The sequence below is a fragment of the Hipposideros armiger genome, unplaced genomic scaffold, assembly GCF_001890085.2.
Source record: "Hipposideros armiger isolate ML-2016 unplaced genomic scaffold, ASM189008v1 scaffold_381, whole genome shotgun sequence".
Lineage (NCBI taxonomy): Eukaryota > Metazoa > Chordata > Mammalia > Chiroptera > Hipposideridae > Hipposideros > Hipposideros armiger.
In genome coordinates this window covers 1,222,118-1,241,031 of record NW_017731731.1, presented here as the reverse complement: position 1 = coordinate 1,241,031, position 18,914 = coordinate 1,222,118, and the positions used below count along the sequence as shown (strand labels likewise).

General features: G+C 42.2%; 2 protein-coding genes across 4 annotated transcripts in view; one reads left to right on the top strand and one right to left on the bottom strand.

The window, feature by feature from the left end:
* The first annotated feature begins 906 nt into the window (after positions 1–906).
* Positions 907–8,520, top strand: SOD1 (superoxide dismutase 1). The gene is made up of 5 exons (XM_019662847.1): positions 907–1,062; positions 4,545–4,638; positions 6,049–6,118; positions 6,902–7,019; positions 8,308–8,520. Exons 1-5 carry the CDS (start codon positions 991–993, stop codon positions 8,413–8,415), a joined length of 462 nt encoding a protein of 153 aa, XP_019518392.1. The 5' UTR covers positions 907–990; the 3' UTR covers positions 8,416–8,520.
* A 2,381-nt stretch (positions 8,521–10,901) lies between these two features.
* Positions 10,902–18,914, bottom strand: part of SCAF4 (SR-related CTD associated factor 4) — a 72,866-nt gene continuing 64,853 nt past the window's right edge. For all 3 annotated transcript variants that reach the window (XM_019662844.1, XM_019662846.1, XM_019662845.1), the window contains exon 20: positions 10,902–12,194. In XM_019662844.1, the coding sequence (XP_019518389.1) occupies positions 11,260–12,194 (935 nt within the window). In that variant the 3' untranslated portion in view covers positions 10,902–11,259. The remainder of the gene's footprint in view (positions 12,195–18,914) is intronic.

Below are 18,914 nucleotides of genomic sequence, written 5' to 3'. Positions count from 1 at the left end.
TATGTGAACATTCTCTCCTTAGACTGTCAGGGGATAATCTGGAGGTCTGATATATGTATCCAGGCATTGAGCAGGACTGGAAAGTTCAGCACTTTAAAGTTCCAGGCTACTTAAAAGAACAACAGAATCAAGTTCTCATGCGTCAACGTACTTGATTTTAGTAATTTAGCAGCTTGACTATAAGTGACTCCATTTTATTTCTTCACTCTTTTCCTCAGAGGTATCATAAATTATTTACCCATCCTGCCCTTCTCCTTGACTGTTGTGGCAGTAGAGTCGGACAAAATAGAAGAGATGTGTAGAAGTCAGTCAGCTGACATTTGATATTTTTATAGTTTGTGGCTTTCCCTGTCAAACAGGAAAAATCTGAAAAGAATACCGAGTTGCGGTAACCAAATAAGTAACTCTGTGTGCTGAGAACTAAGGAAATTGCAGGGAAGAAAATGTGAGGCCAGGGATCGAGACATATTGCCTTTACACACCCAAAGAAACTCCCCAAAACAAGACAATTAAAAAATAAAAACTACAAATCACCCAGCTCCATGCGTCCCAATTTCTGAATAACAAATGAGACAACGTTATGACCAAAGTCAGTTAGAACTAATGACATTTCCAGACAAAGTGACTTCAGATCTCCAAGGCGTGCCACGTATACCTCATTTTCCCAGTTCGCGTAGAGCAATCCACCATTACAATCTTTGGAAGAGAAAGGCTGTTTTTTGCCACAGTTCCAGTTTTCTGGGCGTTTTACAGCTCCTGCAAGCAGTGAGCTTGCGGAGCGGAGAACTAAGCGGCCCCTTGGCCCCACCCCCGATAGACCCCTCCGTTGGGGCGGACTGTGTACGCGGGCGGCGATTGGTTCTGGGTCAGGGGGGCGGGGCGCGGAGGTCGGGCTATAAAGAGTGTACAGCGCAGGCTTCTTTGCGTCGGCGTGTTCTCGGCGTCTGTTGTGGCTGTTGGGTCGTAGGAAGGAGTGCGTCCCTGCGAGTCATGGCGACCAAGGCCGTGTGTGTGATGAGTGGCGACAGCGGGGTGCACGGCACCATCCACTTCGAGCAGAAGGCAAGGGCTGGGGCAGAGGCTGGCGGCGAGGCCGTGCCGCGCACCTGTGCCCCAGAGCGGGCGGCCGTCCTCGCCACGCCCCCGCCGCTCCCGGCCCGCAAGGCCGCGCAGCGTGGGGCCTTTGCCCTGCAGCTGTGCTGCGCTCCCGCGCTGCCGCTCGCTCGCGGCGGCGGAGTGCTGAGTCACGGGGCGAGCCCGGCCGCAGCGGCAGTGCGCGGCGAGGCTGCTGCGGGGCTGAGCCTGGGCGGGGTGCAGGGCGAGCCGCCCCGTGGGTGCCAACAACCACGGGCCCGGGAGGGAGGAGAGAAAGCGAGAGGGGAAGGTTGCCGCCCTCAGGGCCTTGGCTGCCGCCACAGTGTCTAGGCCAGAGCGGGGAACGGACGCGTTTGAAAAGGGTGCGGCCCGTTTTTGCGGGGTCATTTTCTGGGTCTTGAGGATCCTGCGACTCTCAGTTGCGCAGCCCAGTACTCGGCCCGCCCTTGAGATGGGGGCGGGTGGCGCCGGGCCGCTGGGTGTCGTCGCATCCGTTATTCCTTTCGGGCCTCATTTCCGACTTGAGCTCTGTAGTTCAGGGGTTTGCAAACTGGCGCACGGGCTTCATCCGTTTGGGTCCGCTGTTTGTACAGCCCCGAAGCTAAGAGGACTCCTTAGGTGTTTGTTTTTAATATGTTTATGTTTAAAGCGTCGTGAAAAACGACGCAACTGAGTCCCTTTGTGGCCTTTACAGAAAAGTTTGCTGACCCTTCCTCTGGGTCAGGGCCAGGCTATAGGGGCGAGGAAGAGGCCCTTGGACAGAGCTCCAAAGCCAGAGATCTCACCGACTCCCTTGTTGGAGGTTTTCCATAGCAGCGATTTTTAACCCTGGGTGCAAAGTAGGCTCATTTGGAGAGCTTTAAAAAAATACAGATACTACGGCCCAACTCCAGACTAATTATATCAGAATCTGTCAGGTTGCAATCTGAGCATTGCTGTTTTTAAAGTTTCCGAAGTGGTTCTAATGTGCACCAAAGATGGAGAATTAACTGTTGGTGGAGGGTTAATGGATGGAGTTGGGAGTTAGACCCCAAGTGTTTCTGTTGCATGGACTTGTCACTTAACTCAGGTCTTGGAGCATTTGTTTAACCAAATTCTCTGGAAAGTGACTTTGAAATTGCTCTTATCAATAGGCCTGTTACGGAGATGGTAGAAAACAAACTTTTGAACAGATCTTGTAACGTAAAGTATACAGAAATACTCATTAGTGATATTGCACACGTGTTGTAAGGAAGGCGCTTGTAATAAGACTGTCCCCCAAATCTTAGTGAGGGTACTGGTGGAAATTGTTTATGTTGTACCTGGCTGATTATTCAAGAGAGATTGTTTAACATATGAGTGAGATTTAGTCTTTAAAGTGGTTTACAGAAATGTGAGAGGACAGGAAACGTAATCTAGATAATTGGTCCATCTATGAAATTTACACAAAGCAGAACTTAGGTTCAGGCTTTATTTATCCCTTGAAGTGGTTTCCAAATTTTCTGGAAAAGGCTTTTTGCATTTGACTAAATTTTACTGTTTTCATTTGCCAGACTTTGTTTTGTCCCTCCTCTCTCGTCGCCACATAATTCACCGATACTAGAGAATCTGAGAAGCCTCTTGAGGCTCTCTTCCTCTGGCCACTGAGAAACGGCTCCTGGTGTTCCATTCAGAACCAAGCTGTGAATCCATACAGAACCGAGGTTCCGGGAGTTTTCCCACATTCCCTGAGCAGCTGGAATGGCTGGCTTCCTCTTTTAAGTTCCAAACTTCACTTTGGTAGTGCTGTTTGTGCCTGATAAAAACCCTTGGATAATTAAGCATTATAACTCTACAGATATGCAGATGTATTAAATTGGCAATAAACTATTTGTTTGACCTATTGAGCATTTAAAATTTTGGATTATTTTCCAGCTTTTTTTTATATTAGAAATTTTCACCTGTAAGTCCAGATTTCTAGCTTCTCTTGAAAACTGGAGATCTGCCCATACCAAGCCTTCATTAGCCCAGGGCAACACTGCCTGGACCAGGTTACGTCCGCTTTGCTTCTCTGACCTGTTTTACTCACCTAACAGCCTGGGCCCTGTAGGGTTGTGCCCAGGAAGCTTACTGTTGAACTAACATGCTCTAGGCATTATCCATTAAATGGAGGCATGGAAGAACCTGCCCTGTTTGTCTCTGTGCTTTTGATAACAGCCTGTTTTGGGGGATAACGTTCACATTTGAGTTTTTTCAAAAGTAAAGGTTGTACTTAGAAGAATCATAGTATATCTGTTTTCAAAAAGAAAAGCAAAAAAGGGCAGCAGTTGCCACACTACTTGATTTTGCAGTGCTACTTATCCAATGGAAAGTCAGTCTTCAAGGCTAACACCTCTTGAGACTGTGAGTCCTTACTATTTAAAAGCAAAGACAGCCTCATGTGTTTTACTGTGTGGTATGGATGTTTGTGTGTATTTTTAGTTCCTGAGATCTCCCTGTACCTGGAATAGTAACTTCCTTGATTTATGTATGTATGGAGCCATGCAATACCATTACCGTCACCATTGCATGATTGGTGATACTTCTGTTATTTTCACCTGCTTTCATGTTATTGTCCTTTCTTTTTTGGCCTCAGTAATTAGAGTGGAAAGGTTATCGAGGTTTCAATCCCTAAAAAGACTTCAGAAAACAGTACGTCTGGTTAGAATAGAATCAGTGCCCCAGGGGCAGTGGGATAGGATATTTTCAGGCTATGTATCAAAAATATCAATGCTGGAATTATAATGTACACCTGAAATATGTATGCTCTTGTGTAGCGTTACACACACACACACACACACACACACACACACACACACACACACACACACACACACACACACACACACACACACACACACACACCCCTATGCTGGAATCTGGTAAACACCCCTTAGTGGAGAGTGGAGAACAGGGACCCTAGGGTAGGTGGTTGGACATTTCCTGGTGTGTATGTGTGTGTGGCTGTCTGTCTCTTTTTTGGCAAGGTGCTAAAAAGTATGATGTGCTAACATCTGGGTAAAAAAGTTTGATATGTACACATATACTCAACTGTGTGCAAATATAACCTATTCAGAAGTATTTACAAAATAAAGAACTTGCTCGTTTTCATTGTAAGCGAGTCAGACTCTATAGAGTCTCCAAATCCACCATTTAAGTGCTGACTGTGCCCTCCACTCCGCTAGGTGCTTTTTGTGTGCTGTTTTATCATCTTGCTGCCTCGCCACAGGGCCTGGCGATGAGTGTTAGAATTTAGCTTGCCAGCTCTCACTAAGCAGCTTGCTGGAAGTGCCCCGCGAGGAAGTGGTGGGCCTGGGGTTTGGACATGGGTGTCTCGACTCCCAAGTCCATGGTCTTTCCCCTCTCCTGGGAGTGGTAAAGACGATTCAACTGTTTTCTTTGTTCAGAGGCACTTGGTCTCTCAAACTTGTGGCCCTTTTCTCTGAATACAGGGGAACGGGCTGGTCGTGGTTTCAGGATCCATCAAAGGATTGACTGAAGGCGAGCATGGCTTCCATGTCCATCAGTTTGGAGATAATACACAAGGTGGGTGTTGTGCTGATCTGGGGACCCACCTGTGCTTAACCCAGTAGATAGCGCCTAAACACAAAAACTCCTCAACGTTAAAACAGTTAACATGACTGCGAAGGTCAACCTTAGGGAGATCAGCCACAAAACTAAATTTTTACTCTTTAAGTGTGGAAAAGAAGGGGGGAGGAAGGAGTTGATGTTTTTTTAATTGTGATTGTGGCCTGATTATTATATGAGTCTCAGCTGTTTTTTAAGAACAGCAACTTCAGCTCCTGTCTTACCTTCCCCGTGATCCCAGGCGTTTGTGAGCGGGGGCGGGGTGGGTGCCCTATGAGAAGAGCTCCACGCCTCTTGAGATGAGACCCCTAGTGAGACAGAAGTGAGATGAGACTAAAGGTAGGGTGTAAACTATTGGTACTTTGGATTGACTTTCATTTTCTCAATTTGGGATTAGAAGCAAGTTCACAAAAGTTTGTGGGTTAAAAATGCATTTAATGATCTTTTGCCATATTTGAGTAATCTGGCCTTAGTGTTTAGACTTTTTATGGTGGGAACTTGATTCATTTTGCTGGAACTTGTTTTTAATGTTCCACAATTTGGTTCCTATAAATAGTGATTTAATGACCAGATTGATCTGTTTTTAACAGTTACGGAATTTCTCAAGTTGCTTCTTGGTTTTACTGGCTCTGCTTTGAGCGGCCATTGCTCTGTGGCTTTGACTTACTGTGCTGCTTCCTGTAACTTGCTGTCTGCTCCCGGGACGGGAGGGTTGAGCGTGGGGATGGGAGGGCGGGTAGAAGCTGTAACAGTGGAAACTTTCCATCAGCAACTGAATGAAGGATGAACTGTGTCTCAGAAAACTCCTGCATTGTCCTGGTTGTGTTCTGTGTGAATGGCGGTCTCTGGAGCACAGGCGTGCCACTGTTACAGAATACGCTCAGTGCTGCCCCCTGGAGTTGTCCGAGGCAACTGCCTTGGCCCTGGGACAGAAGGTGCCGTTTTCTGTCCTGTGCGCACCAAGCAGAAGCCGTGAACCTGAGAGCTGCTTGCTAGTATGTTGCTGGGGAGATAAGTGTTTTGGAGTTTTGGTATTCTGCCTTTACAAACAAGGGTCATAACCATGGGATTTTAACAGAAGAACCATTGAATGTCAAGTCTCGGCCCTCTTATTTTATAAGGCAGTGAAGAAACCAAAACCCAGAGAAGGGCATTAACTTGACCAGTGTCATCGAGTCTGTAATTAACACTTGTCTCTACTCCCTGCCCATTTTGTTTACACTGACTTGTTGCTTCCTGTTTTCATTAGCCTAGAAGTCATGACGTACATCAGTACTTTCTCCATTTGAGGTTTTAGCAATGAGCAGTTTCTTTTTAGAATTTATTTTGGAATTTTGATTCATAATTTACCCTTTTTTTGGTAACTAGGCTGTACCAGTGCAGGTCCTCACTTTAATCCTGAATCCAAAACACACGGTGGGCCAAAGGACCAAGAGCGGTGAGTGACAAAATGCTTAACACTTAATAATGGAAATGGCTTTTTGGGGTCAGTATAGGTATACTACTTGCAAATTGCATGCTAAAGTAATTGAGTGGTCTCCCCCTTGGGTCCCCCTATCCCCAAATGCTAGAATGGCTTCCTACCTGGGCTAAGAGATTGACAAATGGGGACACTTAAAACGATTTGGTTTTGTAGCATTTATTGAGTATAGAACTAATACAAGTGCCAAAGGGGACTAATACAGGAAATGTCATGAATAACAGTACTGTCAACCTCTAGCAAAATAAACCGTCATTGTGAAACATAGGAAGCTTTGTAGATAAAAATTTGAAAATTCAGTGAGACTCCATGTGTATTTGGTTTCTGAGAGCCTTTCAGGAAAATATTACATTTAAGGACAAGGATTAACTTAATTTTATGACTGAGGCCTAGGGGCATATTTCTTCACCATGCCCAGAATTAACAGGCAGAACTCAGTAACAGAATTGTGCCCTTTAGTACTTTGTCTCTGAAATTAGAGGTGCGCCCCATCCCATGACTCCTCCCAGAGGATTACTTGTTTAAAGAGCTGTGTCTGGACTATCTAATTACTTGTTTTTAAATTCGTATGTTTCCAAAATTTTGTCAGTCTGGAAAAAGTGAGTTCTATTTGATACATACTATATCCACATCTTAGCCCATCCCGATCCATCTTGACTTAGTCCATTTTTAATTTAGTGCTCGAACTGTTCTGCTGTTAAATGGAAATCAGGCCTGATGCCTCTGATGCTGTGTTGTCAGGCATGTTGGAGACCTGGGCAATGTGACCGCTGGCAAAGATGGTGTGGCCCACGTGTCCATTGAAGACGCAGTGATCTCACTCTCGGGGGACCATTCCATCATTGGCCGCACAATGGTGGTAAGTTTCAAATACTAAGGACATGCATCAGATTCCTTCTAATACAGTCATGTGTCTTTTCATGCTTATTAATCCTGGTTTCTGAGGATCCACATAAATTGCACCTTTAGTTCAGATTAGAAAAAACAGTTATTTTATGGGTATTACAGTGAAGATGAATTGTCTAGGTTAGTTGACACTGTTCTAAGATGCAGTGATACAGCAGATTACATTTGACCATGTTAGATCCGCATCGCAGAAACAGAAGTAGTCTTTGGCTAGTTTTCAAACAGCCAGATTTTCTTGCCACGACTGGGTTTCCCTCTTGTAGCTAAACAGAACGTTTTGGTTAAGTCTCAAGTCTTGGGCGGACCTCAGTATTACTGTTCATTCATGGCTGTAGGTCATCATCACTTGTTTAACATGGGGGAAGCGGTTGCCTGCAGTCACCCTTGGGAGCTGCATCTGGTTCATTGCAAAACACCACGTAGTATAATCTCTTGCCTACGCCAGAGGACAGTTAAGTCAGCAGTCACGGCCTTCCCAGTTCACCCTCTATCCTGAGAATTGTCTTCAGCTAGAGTTGAGCAGAAAAATCATTTATAAATGTTTGATGAGCAAAGTTTACAGTTCTATCTTTAAATAGTTCAAGATATTTTTAGGATTACCTTTTATTTTGTATGCTATTGTCATGAAGCACGTTTTTGAGGTTTTGGGGTTTTTTTGGGCGGGGGCGTGTTCACTTTCCTTTTTTTTCCAAAGCAATTTTTAACTATAAAAGAATGACTAATGGAAGTTACTAAAATTTCTCATGGAGGATTAAGACCAGCATGTGGTGGACTGTAACAGAATTGTTTGCATTTTAATATTTCATTTAGAGATAACAACTCCTACCTACTATTTAACCCTGTGTCGGGCGCAACTGATCTGACTGATTGAACACAAATTTTCAAATATCTTAAGTGAACTTAAGTATCGTGACTCATGGCTTCCATATCTTCCCCCTCTCCCGTAACCTGTAACCAGTCATATTTGTGACTTAGTAAAGACGTATTTCATATTTGAAAATTTGTGTGCAGTGAATCTGTGAGATCAGTTGTGCCCAACGGTTAAGGGTAATCTTTATCTTTGCGTCAAGAGAAAGCTTTTAGTTTTTACTTTTTATTGTTAATTAAATATTAGTATATTTCCCTGTGAGGATTATTTTAACATTTTTAAATATTACGTAGTTTTTAGAAATCTTTTGGGTATTGTTGGGAAGAGGTAATTATTTGATAGTCATAAGTTATGTCCTTAAAATTTTTTCAAGGTCCATGAAAAAGCAGATGACTTGGGCAAAGGTGGAAATGAAGAAAGTAAAAAGACGGGAAATGCTGGAAGTCGTTTGGCTTGTGGTGTAATTGGGATCGCCCAATAAACATTCCCTAGGACGAGCTCTGAGTCCTAGTAACTCCTCTGTTATCTTGCTAGTTGTAGAAGTTTAACCTGATAAACATTAAACACTGTAACCTTAAAAGTGTAATTTGTGTCTTCTTTTAAATTGCTTTATAATAAGTACCTACAGTGAGAACTGGAAAGATTTGTATTTTATAAAACTCATATTCAATTAAAATGTGTGTTTCAATGATCTTTATATCTTGCCAGACATAATCTCATACAGGTATTAAACTTAATTGTCTACATTTGTTCAGTTCTCCTTCAAGCCTGCAGTAAACAACTATCAGAGATGGTACTGTATTTTGAGCCTAGTGAAGTATCCAAATTGGAACCTAAATTAGCTGATACTCAGAGTTTGAATGGAACAGATTTAGTAATATGTTGACAGGCATTAATTATCTCATAGAGCTCTCTTTTGGAAGTTTTAAATGAGATAATCAAAATGTTTACATTTTTAGCAGCTGGTCTTTTAGCTAAGAATAACTTGAACTTTAATCTTGGACACAGAGGCTATCCTTTGTCAGCTTTAGGGAAGCTTAAGGTGGTTTCTCTACTTAGCCACTTAGCATTAGATTCAACAAGTACATAGGTTTCTTTTAAAATGTAGATGTTATGATTTAAATCGAGAGCCCTTTATTTTTAGTGAAATTGTGAATGGGCACAGTTATAGCCTGTTAGCTAAGAATAATTTACCCACCTGCCAAAATGGCACATATTCCACTTCTGTAGACCCGTGAACATTTAGTTTATAAGTAGACTGCAGAACCTACTTTCAGATTAGCCCTTTAAAGAAACACAATACATAGCATTGTAAGCTGGAACCAACGAAATATTTGATTGTGGGTACTGGCTGTGTAAACGTTAAGAATTTACAAATCCAATTAGTGAATTCAAGTCTATTTTACCTAAGCACTTATGTACCTGTACGAAAATGCTTTTAAATGAAATGTTACTGTAACTCAGGGTAGACTATGTGAATTACACTTGTCTATTAATTGAAAATTGTAAAGTATTTCTGGTAGTGAAACCACAAATAAGCTACAATTCTGATTGATCATAAATATGTACTTGATCAAACGTACTTTTGATGAAACGTACGTAGCTTTAGGAAAAGCTAATTTGGAAAAGGACACATGTTTTCAAAGTTAAAGGTGAGAAGACAGTATGCTTACAGTAAGTGATTCAAACCGCTGTCAAGTAGAGATATTAAAAACAAAGTAAGACTTCACTAATACACAATCTTACGTATGTGGGATGAGACTCAAAACGGATTCCCCTGGGACCTTTAAGGCAAGTGTAACTGCTCCCACTTTAGTACTTTGGGGGTCTTGTCATGTGCAAATAAGGTGGTCTTAATACTTTTATTTGGAAATACAGGCTGCAAATCCTTAAAACCTGAACACTAATCAGATGTTTCCTCCTTTCCAGAAGCACAATTTGTTAGGACTTTTGAACTTTTCAGTGGGCCAACATAAAACTACAGACAAGTTTTATCATTCACGTTGGCAGATAGGAAACGGGTTTTCTCTTCTTTTCTAAAGGTAGGAACACAAGAACATTGCCCTCGGTATATTCTTTCCATCAATCAAGATCTTGCCGCAGAGTACTATTTGAAAACAAATAAGGCAGCTCCACCCAGAAAATGTTAACTGCTCAGCACACTGAAAGTAGGACAGCTGAAAAATGTAACTTAAGAAAAAAGCTTCAACGCCACGAATACTGGTACTGGGCGGTCTTTTCCTCGGCCCTGGGTGAGGTCTACGGAACTGCTCTTCCATACTGCACCCAGGCTTGACTTGGCTTTGGATGTCTTCAGATAATCGTCCTTGGATAACCTACAACTATTGTTCCTAGTGAACAATTTTAAGCAGAGAGAGAGTACTTCATAGGCGGCAAAAAGTCCAGTCTACTGCCCAGCAGGGGAGTTTAAAAAAAACCAAAACAGTTAAAGGCAACAGGCAAGGCTTATAGGAAACAATAGGTTGCATTTAAGTCCTTAAACATATAAAATAAGACAAAAAGCTTTTATGTTGTAAATGTGAGTCTTGATTTCTCTCACCCTTTTGAAAAATTTAATAGGATGGTAAGAAAAACACCCAGCCTTCTAAATAAGTAATACCCAGGCAATCAGATAATTTATAGTACAATGGGTAATGTTGGGATCCAGTTTTTCCCCCAGCAAAATTTCTCTTTACAAATTAATTAGGGCAACAATTACCACAAAGCTAATGGCTAAAAAAACTTGATCGAATTGCAAAACTAACATTAAAACCACTTTTACCTTATGATTGAAACACTTAAAAAATCAAAAGTATTACAAATGAAAGTGTTTACCAGCTACATAACGTCTATTTCCATCAAATAAGTCTAATTTAGACTCCAACACAGTAGTAACAGCTCAAACTTTGATGGTGAACAATCCTTTTCCACCTTAATGCAGTGTACGAAGAATAGCACACATTAAAGTTTGTTACGAAAATAGAGTTTATTAAAAACATCCCTATTGTTTTGAGGAGCTTTCACCGTTACCTTGTCTTAAATTAAAAAAAAAAATAGAGAGCACTTCTAATTACGATTTGTAAACTTTTTAAAGTCAAAACTTTTAAAAAGTTACAGCAAAAAGGGTAATATTTATTCATATTTTCAGTATTTTTTGTTATTTTGTGGCTATTTTTAAATAGAAGGGAAGCAATCAAATTGCTTACAGTTCCCCACCAACTACCGCGGGGCTGATATAGCAGGAGCGAGTATAATACAGCATCTGTACACCTCCAGCGCTACACTCCAGGAAGTGTCACTGTCACATTTTAACAAATTCCAGTCTCTAACGCGGAGCCTCTGCTGCTGAGCCAGAATCCTTCTCGGGTTCAACGGATGAGGTAGCCTCGGCAGGCAACTCTTCAGAAGGCTTTACAGCTGCAGACTCGGGCTCCCCCTTATCAAGTTCTGAAACAGTGTCTACATTTCCCACTTGGCTGATGGAAGGGTCGGCGGTCTTGTTCCCGCCGGCCCTGTCTGTCACCTCAGGCTTCTCTTTGCCTCGGCTCTCCTCCTTCTCTCTACGCGGCTCTCTATCTCTAGAATCTCGCTCTCTGTCTCGATGGCCACCAGAACGTCTACTTCTCTCTTCCAAGTCTCTGTGTCTGTCCCGGTCAGGGCTCCTCCTTCCCCACTCTCTCCTTTCACGGTTACTATTATCTCTATCATCATTACGGCTTCCATACCGTTCCCGGTCATTTTCCACCCGATTTCCGAAAGATCTTCTTCCAAACCTTTCTTGGTCTCGACCTGAATTGAACTGCTGCCTGTTATCATTTCTAAACAGCTGTGGCTGTTGCTGAGTTGGTGGCGGCTGCTGCGCTGGTGGCGGCTGCTGCGTTGGTGGCGGCTGCTGAGTCAGTGGCGGCTGCTGCTGTGCTGGTGCCTGCCTGCCGTCTCTGTCTTCAGGACCCCCGGGGCCTGGTCCTGGGCCCCCAAGCCCTGGCATTCCACCAGGCCTCACAAATGGGCCATGCGGTGGAAAGGGACCTTTCATTCCATGAGGGGGAGGCATTCCAAAGCCCCCCGGTCCTGGTGGTGGACCTCTGTGCATCATATGTGGTGGCATGGGACGTGGCGGCATCAGAGGAAATCGCTGTAAGTGAGGTGGAGGCATTCCTGGAGGCCGCTGGAGTGGGATCAGGCCAGGGCGGGCACCCAGAAGACCAGTGGAGGGCGCCTGGAGCCCAATTACAGGGCCAGGGGCAACTCCTTGAGTACCTAAAAGGCAATAAAAACAAAAACGTAAACAATAACAGAAGATGGTATTATCTTTTCAACAGTTTTCTGTGGAGCTTGAAGAAAAATGAAATTCAACCCAGAATCTTCAAAATTATGCACTGTTTGCCAAGACTACTGGTCATAAACTCAATGTGAAGGCCCCGTGACAAGCCATGGCAAACAGTCTTAAAGATACGTATTACATAAAATATATATATTAGTAATAGACTGTATACATTAGTATCTAAGATAAGTAGAGGTCAAAATAAGCCAGAAAAGGAAATTGTAATTACCAATTTTTAGAAAGAGTATGTCAAAATCTAGACCCTTCATTTGTAGCTGTTTCACCACTCAAAATATGTCAAACATGAGAAACACAAGGCGCTAAGTCCTAATGAGGTTAAGGACTGAACTGAGTTATTTCAGTTGTACTCGGAAGAAAAATTTACACTCTGTCTTAGTTTTACTACTAGAAAAAATGGGTCACTGACCAGAACATCCAGTAAAGAGGGAGGTGTCTCAGATTGTGTCATTCAAATGCCCTAAGTAGTCATAGTGCCCTAAGTGTTACTTAAACACTAAGGCTTATAAAATTAAGGCCCGTACACGAACGCAGAGTTTATTTTCACAGGTCTCTTTTCAAAGCACAGTATTGCCTGTAACTTGCTAGGCTGAATCAATGCCTGCAATGCTGACCGCTCAGCCATTCTTCACCTGCTCACTCTTCCAAAGGTGGCAAGACTGATCAAGTCAGTGCTGTTGAAAGTAACAAAGACTTACTGGTTTTAGGTCCCACTTACATGAGGGTTGGCTCGTGTTTCAATGTAAGAACTATACAAATTCAACAATCCATCATTTATGATGATACAGGGAAGAGGGAAGGATTTGTTTTGGTTCACCCCTTAAGCAACAGGCATTCTCTCTCAATTTATTTCTCTGCAAACATCACAGGGCAATGCTATGACCAATAGGAGTTACTCTAATGATGGAAAATGTTCCAGATATTGTCAGAATGTGCCCTTTGCCCACATACCACAGAAAAGGCTTTGAGTATTACGGGTTATGACTACTGAGGGGCCATGGTAAGAGAAACACTTCTTTGACAGGGATAGAAAAACTGAGAGCAAACCCAATATTTTCATCTTTTTTTTCCCCTCAACATCGTGTTAATTTGTGTTTACATCTTGAATCACTTCCTCCCTCCCATTCGCTTCAGCAAACATTTAACAAGTCCTGTGTGCTCCTGGATTTTCCGTAGAAATGATTAATACTAATGTGATACCCAAGAATTTCTGCTTTGGTTTTTGCCCCTCACAACATGTGGTCCAGTACTGTTCTGTCAGACTTAAACACTAAGTACAGTGGACCTGAAAATGTATGTATACCAGTTTGTGACTCAACATGAGCCCTCACAAGCTTTGGTATTTACTTAAAACATAATACCTTTTAAATGCTTCAAGAGAAATATATTCTGTTTGGTGAAATACAGTCTTACACAGGCGTGACCTTGGACATGTGCCTCAGAAATGGGATAATACCTACCTCTTGTTGAAATTAAATGGCATAAAACACACAGGAGCTCAGAGCCTGGCACACAGTTAAGTGCTGACATTATTATTCCACACACCTATGTTGACAGGTGATAAATAGCATAACACTAAATATCTGACTTTGCAAAAACAAACCCAACCGTTTCCATTTCCAATCATTCAGATCCTATCCACCCCTCCTGGTCCCCCAATACCCACCATAGTTTAAAGTCAAGCACTTTTGGTAGTTGGGGAAAATGTGAATCCACTGAACTGCCACATGTCAGATCTTAAGTTGAGAAATGCCCATTACCACAGTGAAAAGTCAGAAAACATGAAGTGGGTGACTGAGGTGAAGGCACTGCTCCTTCACAGACTCTTCGGACTCTTTAAGAAAATGCCAGGCAATGAACATACAGAGAACCACCTCCTATACCGTATCTCATGTGGAAGTAAAATTCAGAACATTCTGTAATCGTCTCGTGAATAGCTGAGTATATACCATAAGCGGAACAACAAAGGCACCTAAGACCTAAGGTATGTCCTTGTTCTCCCTTTTTAAAGGACTTGCAGAGTCTTAATATTTGCGGACTAATTCAAAACAAGCAACATAAAATGTATGTACCCAGCTACAGTCAAATTAATAGACGTATCATATATAGAAGCACTTAAATCAAACTTTACTTTCCCACCAGCTTTTATTCAAGGACTAAAAAGAACAATGTTTATACTATTATCGAGGTCAGCGTGGCACACTCCAGTATCCGTCTATAGGATCAAGGGGCCAATGGCAAAATTTTAAATAACACTGGAAAAACGGGAAAGGGGTTCAAAGCGTCTTCTAACAAAGGAATTAAGTTCAGATGAGTCTTTAAGAGGAAACAGTGACTCTTGCAGAGAAAACAGGAAAGTCCTATTCCGGATTTCCCCAAGATGGCCGCCTTCCTCAACTAACAGCCTGACAGTGGCCCGTGACGCAAGGCCACCTCACCCTTGTATAGAAGAGAGAAACTCGGGGATGATTCTTTATATAATATGAACCCGTCTCTAGGAACACATCTCTCAAGTCCTTTATAACATGGTTTGAGGGTGCATACAGATGGATTTAACAGAGTTAACATTTACAGTCATCATATATTTAAAGCACCTATAAAGCAAAATATTTTTTATAAAGAAAAAACATTGCCTAATTCATCTGTTCTACACATGTGGATATTTGTGTCCATGATTTGCTTAAAATGTTATACTTTCAAATCCTTTCCCTCATTTGTGAATAAGTGGACTTCCTTTTAACCCTTCATGGGCCAGTAAAATGTACAGATTTCCAATAGAATATTCCCATAGTCCCAAATGTTGGTCTTCATACCACAGAAATGGTGAAACTGGATTTTTTTTTTTGGCTTATCTGTAGGCTTTTTTTTTTTTTTTGCAGTGAACATGTATTGCTTTTATGTTATATTTAATTTAAAAATTTATCAGGTGGCATAAGCCCTTGGTAGGCATGCTAGCTGAATTTCACTTTATTTTTATTAGGAAAACTGACATTATGCATATACCAATGGAAAACAGTGAGTTACCCAGGTGTAAAGGGCATTCAAAGTAATTACTCATTTTATCTGGAAATACGATGTGCAATACCAGTAACCAGTTTTCTCGAGTTACAAATTAAATTCGTTCACACACATACTAAGCATCTGAGCTTTATATTATTAACCCATTTAATGTGCTGGGGATATAGAGAAAACACAGTATTTTCCCTTCAAACAGAACATAAAACGGACAAGTGTCAATTGCTATAGGAGGTGGCATACGCTAGCATGGTGACAAAGTAGGAACTGATAAAATTGGTGTGTACAAATCTGAGTGGACTCCCAGGGGATGTCTGAATTGGGTCTCAAAGGGAACAATATACAAGGCCAATATGAGTAAGGAAAACATTATCTGTCGAGAGCAGCAGCTTCTGAAAAGGCTTAGAAGGAAGGTAAAGCGGCAGAGTTGTTCTGAGGACTGCAATAGAATGTCTTTTGATGAAAACCGAGAGAACAGAAACTACAGAAGGTGAGATTACTGAAACAGCGAAAATGTGTGTGAATACAAATTATTAAAAACATAAAAAGGTGGCCGGGTGGCTCAGTTGGTTAGAGTGCATGCTCTGAGCAACAGGGCTGCCGGTTCAATTCCCACATTGGCCAGTGAGCTGTGCCCTCTGCAACTAGATTGAAGACAACGACTTGAGCAGAGATGCTGGTGGGCAGCTGGATGACTCAGTTGGTTAGAGCACGTGCTCTTAACAAGGCTGCCAGGTCAACTCTCGTATGGGATGGTGGGCTGCGCCCCCTGCAACTAGATTAAAAATGGTGACTGGACTTGGAGCTGAGCTGCACCCTCCACCGCTAAGACTGAAGGACAACTTGACTGATGGGTCCTGAAAAAAACACACTGTTCCCCAATAAAGTTTAAAAAAAAATAAAAGATGATGCTTATGAGGCTGAATAGGTGGGCCAGGACAATTCAGGTCTTACAAGCCATGAGAAGAACTTGGGCTTTGATCTAAAGTGATGGGGGACATACCTAAGGCCTTTTTAGCAGGGATGACCCTATGTTCATTTTTGAAAGATCCTTCTAGCAAGTAGAATACAAAAAAAGCATGGGGGAGAGATGACCCCGGAGAGTAAGGTAAGCTCTTACCCCAAGAATATAAGGGACAGGCAGACTACTGAACTGAACAAAGGTGCTAGGAGGTGAGGAGATTTAAGGCATTCAGCGGGCAGAATTTAAGAGCTGGAGGAACACAGCTCACTGCTTTGAATGACTGATGGAAGCATCAATGCGATACAGGAATCTAGGAAGAAAAGTCGTTTTTTTGGAGACAGATGACAAATTTCACATGGAGATACTAAGAGTTGAAGGGGTCTGGGTTACAAAGGGCGGAAACGTGAAGGAATTGATTACTACATGTATACCTAGAGCTCAGAAGAGTCACGATGCTACCCAAAATATTGGTTAAAGAAAAAAAAAAAGGGAAGAGTTCAGACCTGGGGAAATACCACATTCGATAGAAGACTCCAACATTTTTAATATAGGAAGATTTTAAGGCAGACCCAAAAAGTGACAGCCCGATATGTCTGTATTCAAATTTCTGTATTCAAATTCAAGAAGAAATACATTGAAGATTAACTCAAAATAACCTAGACTTAACTGAGGATATTTTCCTATGATGAGCCAGAAAACGTTTGTTTCACAACTGAAAACTAAAAGTCAGGCTAGAAGGGGAGGTGCTGTTGCTATCTATAGCAAAGATGTTCAGAATAATATGGAGTAACGAACAGCACCCCTAAAGGGCACTGAGGGAGGGGCGGTTGGTAACATGGTTGGCGGCCAATGTCGACTCTGAAATCTCAGGAGAACGTAAGAAAAGGGATACGAGAGGTACATAATAAATGGGATCTCTAAAGAAAAACAAGGATTTGCTATGTGGATAAAGAGGAGGGGGTATAGGAGAAAGGGTGACGGGAAACATCCAAAATGAGTTTAGTAGAGAAAGCAAGGTAGCGCTACTACTTCTCCGCCAATGGTCTTGTCTTCCCTTCTACCACGGCCTCTAGAAGGCCAGGCCTTTCCATTACAATTAACTAATAACTTCCAAATTCTCATTTTCAAGTACCCCATTCTCTGACCCCCTTCCCAGGACAATCTTGAAACCCACTAGTGGCACCCCAACGCCCTTCATGTTTTTACTTCCCTCCTTACCTGCCTTGGAGTCCATGGTTCTCCCTCACCATAGTTGCCTGGAAAAACCTCAGCATTGGTTTTATATGCAGCTCTTCTATCTGACCGGCACATGAACATGGCTGGCGGCTGCCCCACCAACATGCACACTGGTTTCATTTTAAATGTGTAATTACAACCACAAGTGCTCCCTTAATTTTGGCCAGCAATCCTAATTTTCCTAGTCCATTCCCATTCTCACATCTTTAGAAATCTATTTCCTATGTTCACATTTTTCCTTAACTCTGTCTATTCTTAGCTGATGTTTCATGACAAGTTCAGTGAGATAAAATTCACATAGCCTACAATTCACCCATGTAAAGTGTACAATTCAATGGTTTTTAGTCCAAAGTTGGGCAACCATCACAATCAACTTTAGAACATTTTCATCACCTCAACAGAAACCCTGTATCCATTTGCCGCAACGTCCCTCCAGCCCCCAGGCAACCACATATTTTATGTTCCAATAGATCTGCCTATTTTGAACGTTTTATATGAATGGGATCATGCGATCCTTTGCGACTGGCTTTTCACTTAGCCTATCTGTCCAAGGTTCATCCACGTTGCAGCATGTGTCAGTACAGGCAGACCTCATTTTGTTGCACTTCACTTTACTGTGCTTTGAAGATACATTTTTTTTTTTAAACAAATCAAAAGTTTGTGGCAACCCTGTGATCAGGTCTACTGGTGTCATTTTCCCTGTGATCAGGTCTACTGGTGTCATTTTCCCAACAGCACTTGCTCACTTTGTGTCTGTCACATTTGGTTAATTCTTGCAGTATTTTAAACTTCTTCATCATTGTTATGGTGATCTGTGACGTTTGATGTTGCTGTTTTGTTTTGGGGCACCATGAACTGCACTCATATAAAGTGAACATAATCCATAAATGTTGTATTCCGACTGTTCCACCAACCTGCCGTTCCCCCATCTCTCCCCCTCCTCCTCGGACCTCCCTATTCAATGAGACACAATAATATTGAAATTCAGCCAGTTAATAACCCTACGGCCTTTAAGTATTCAATTGAAAAGAAAAAGTCACACATCTCTCAATTTAAATCAAAAGCTAGGAATGGTTAAGGAGTGAGGAAAGCATGTCAAAAGCCGAGAAAGGACGAAAGCTAGGCCTCTTGGGCCAGTTAGCTAAGTTGTGAATGCATAAAAGTTCTTGAAGGAAATGAAAAGAGCTACTCCCATGAACACACAAATAAGAAGTGCAACAGCCTTATTGCTGATATTGGAGAAAGTTTTAGTGGTCTGGATAGAAGATCAAACCAGCCAGAACATTCCCTTAAACCAAAGCCTAATCCAGAGCAAGCCCTAATTCTCTTCAGTTCTATGAAGGCCGAGAGGTGATAAAGCTGCAGTAGAAAAGTGTGAAACTAGCAGAGGTTGGTTCAGGAGGTTTAAGGAAAGAAGCCGCCT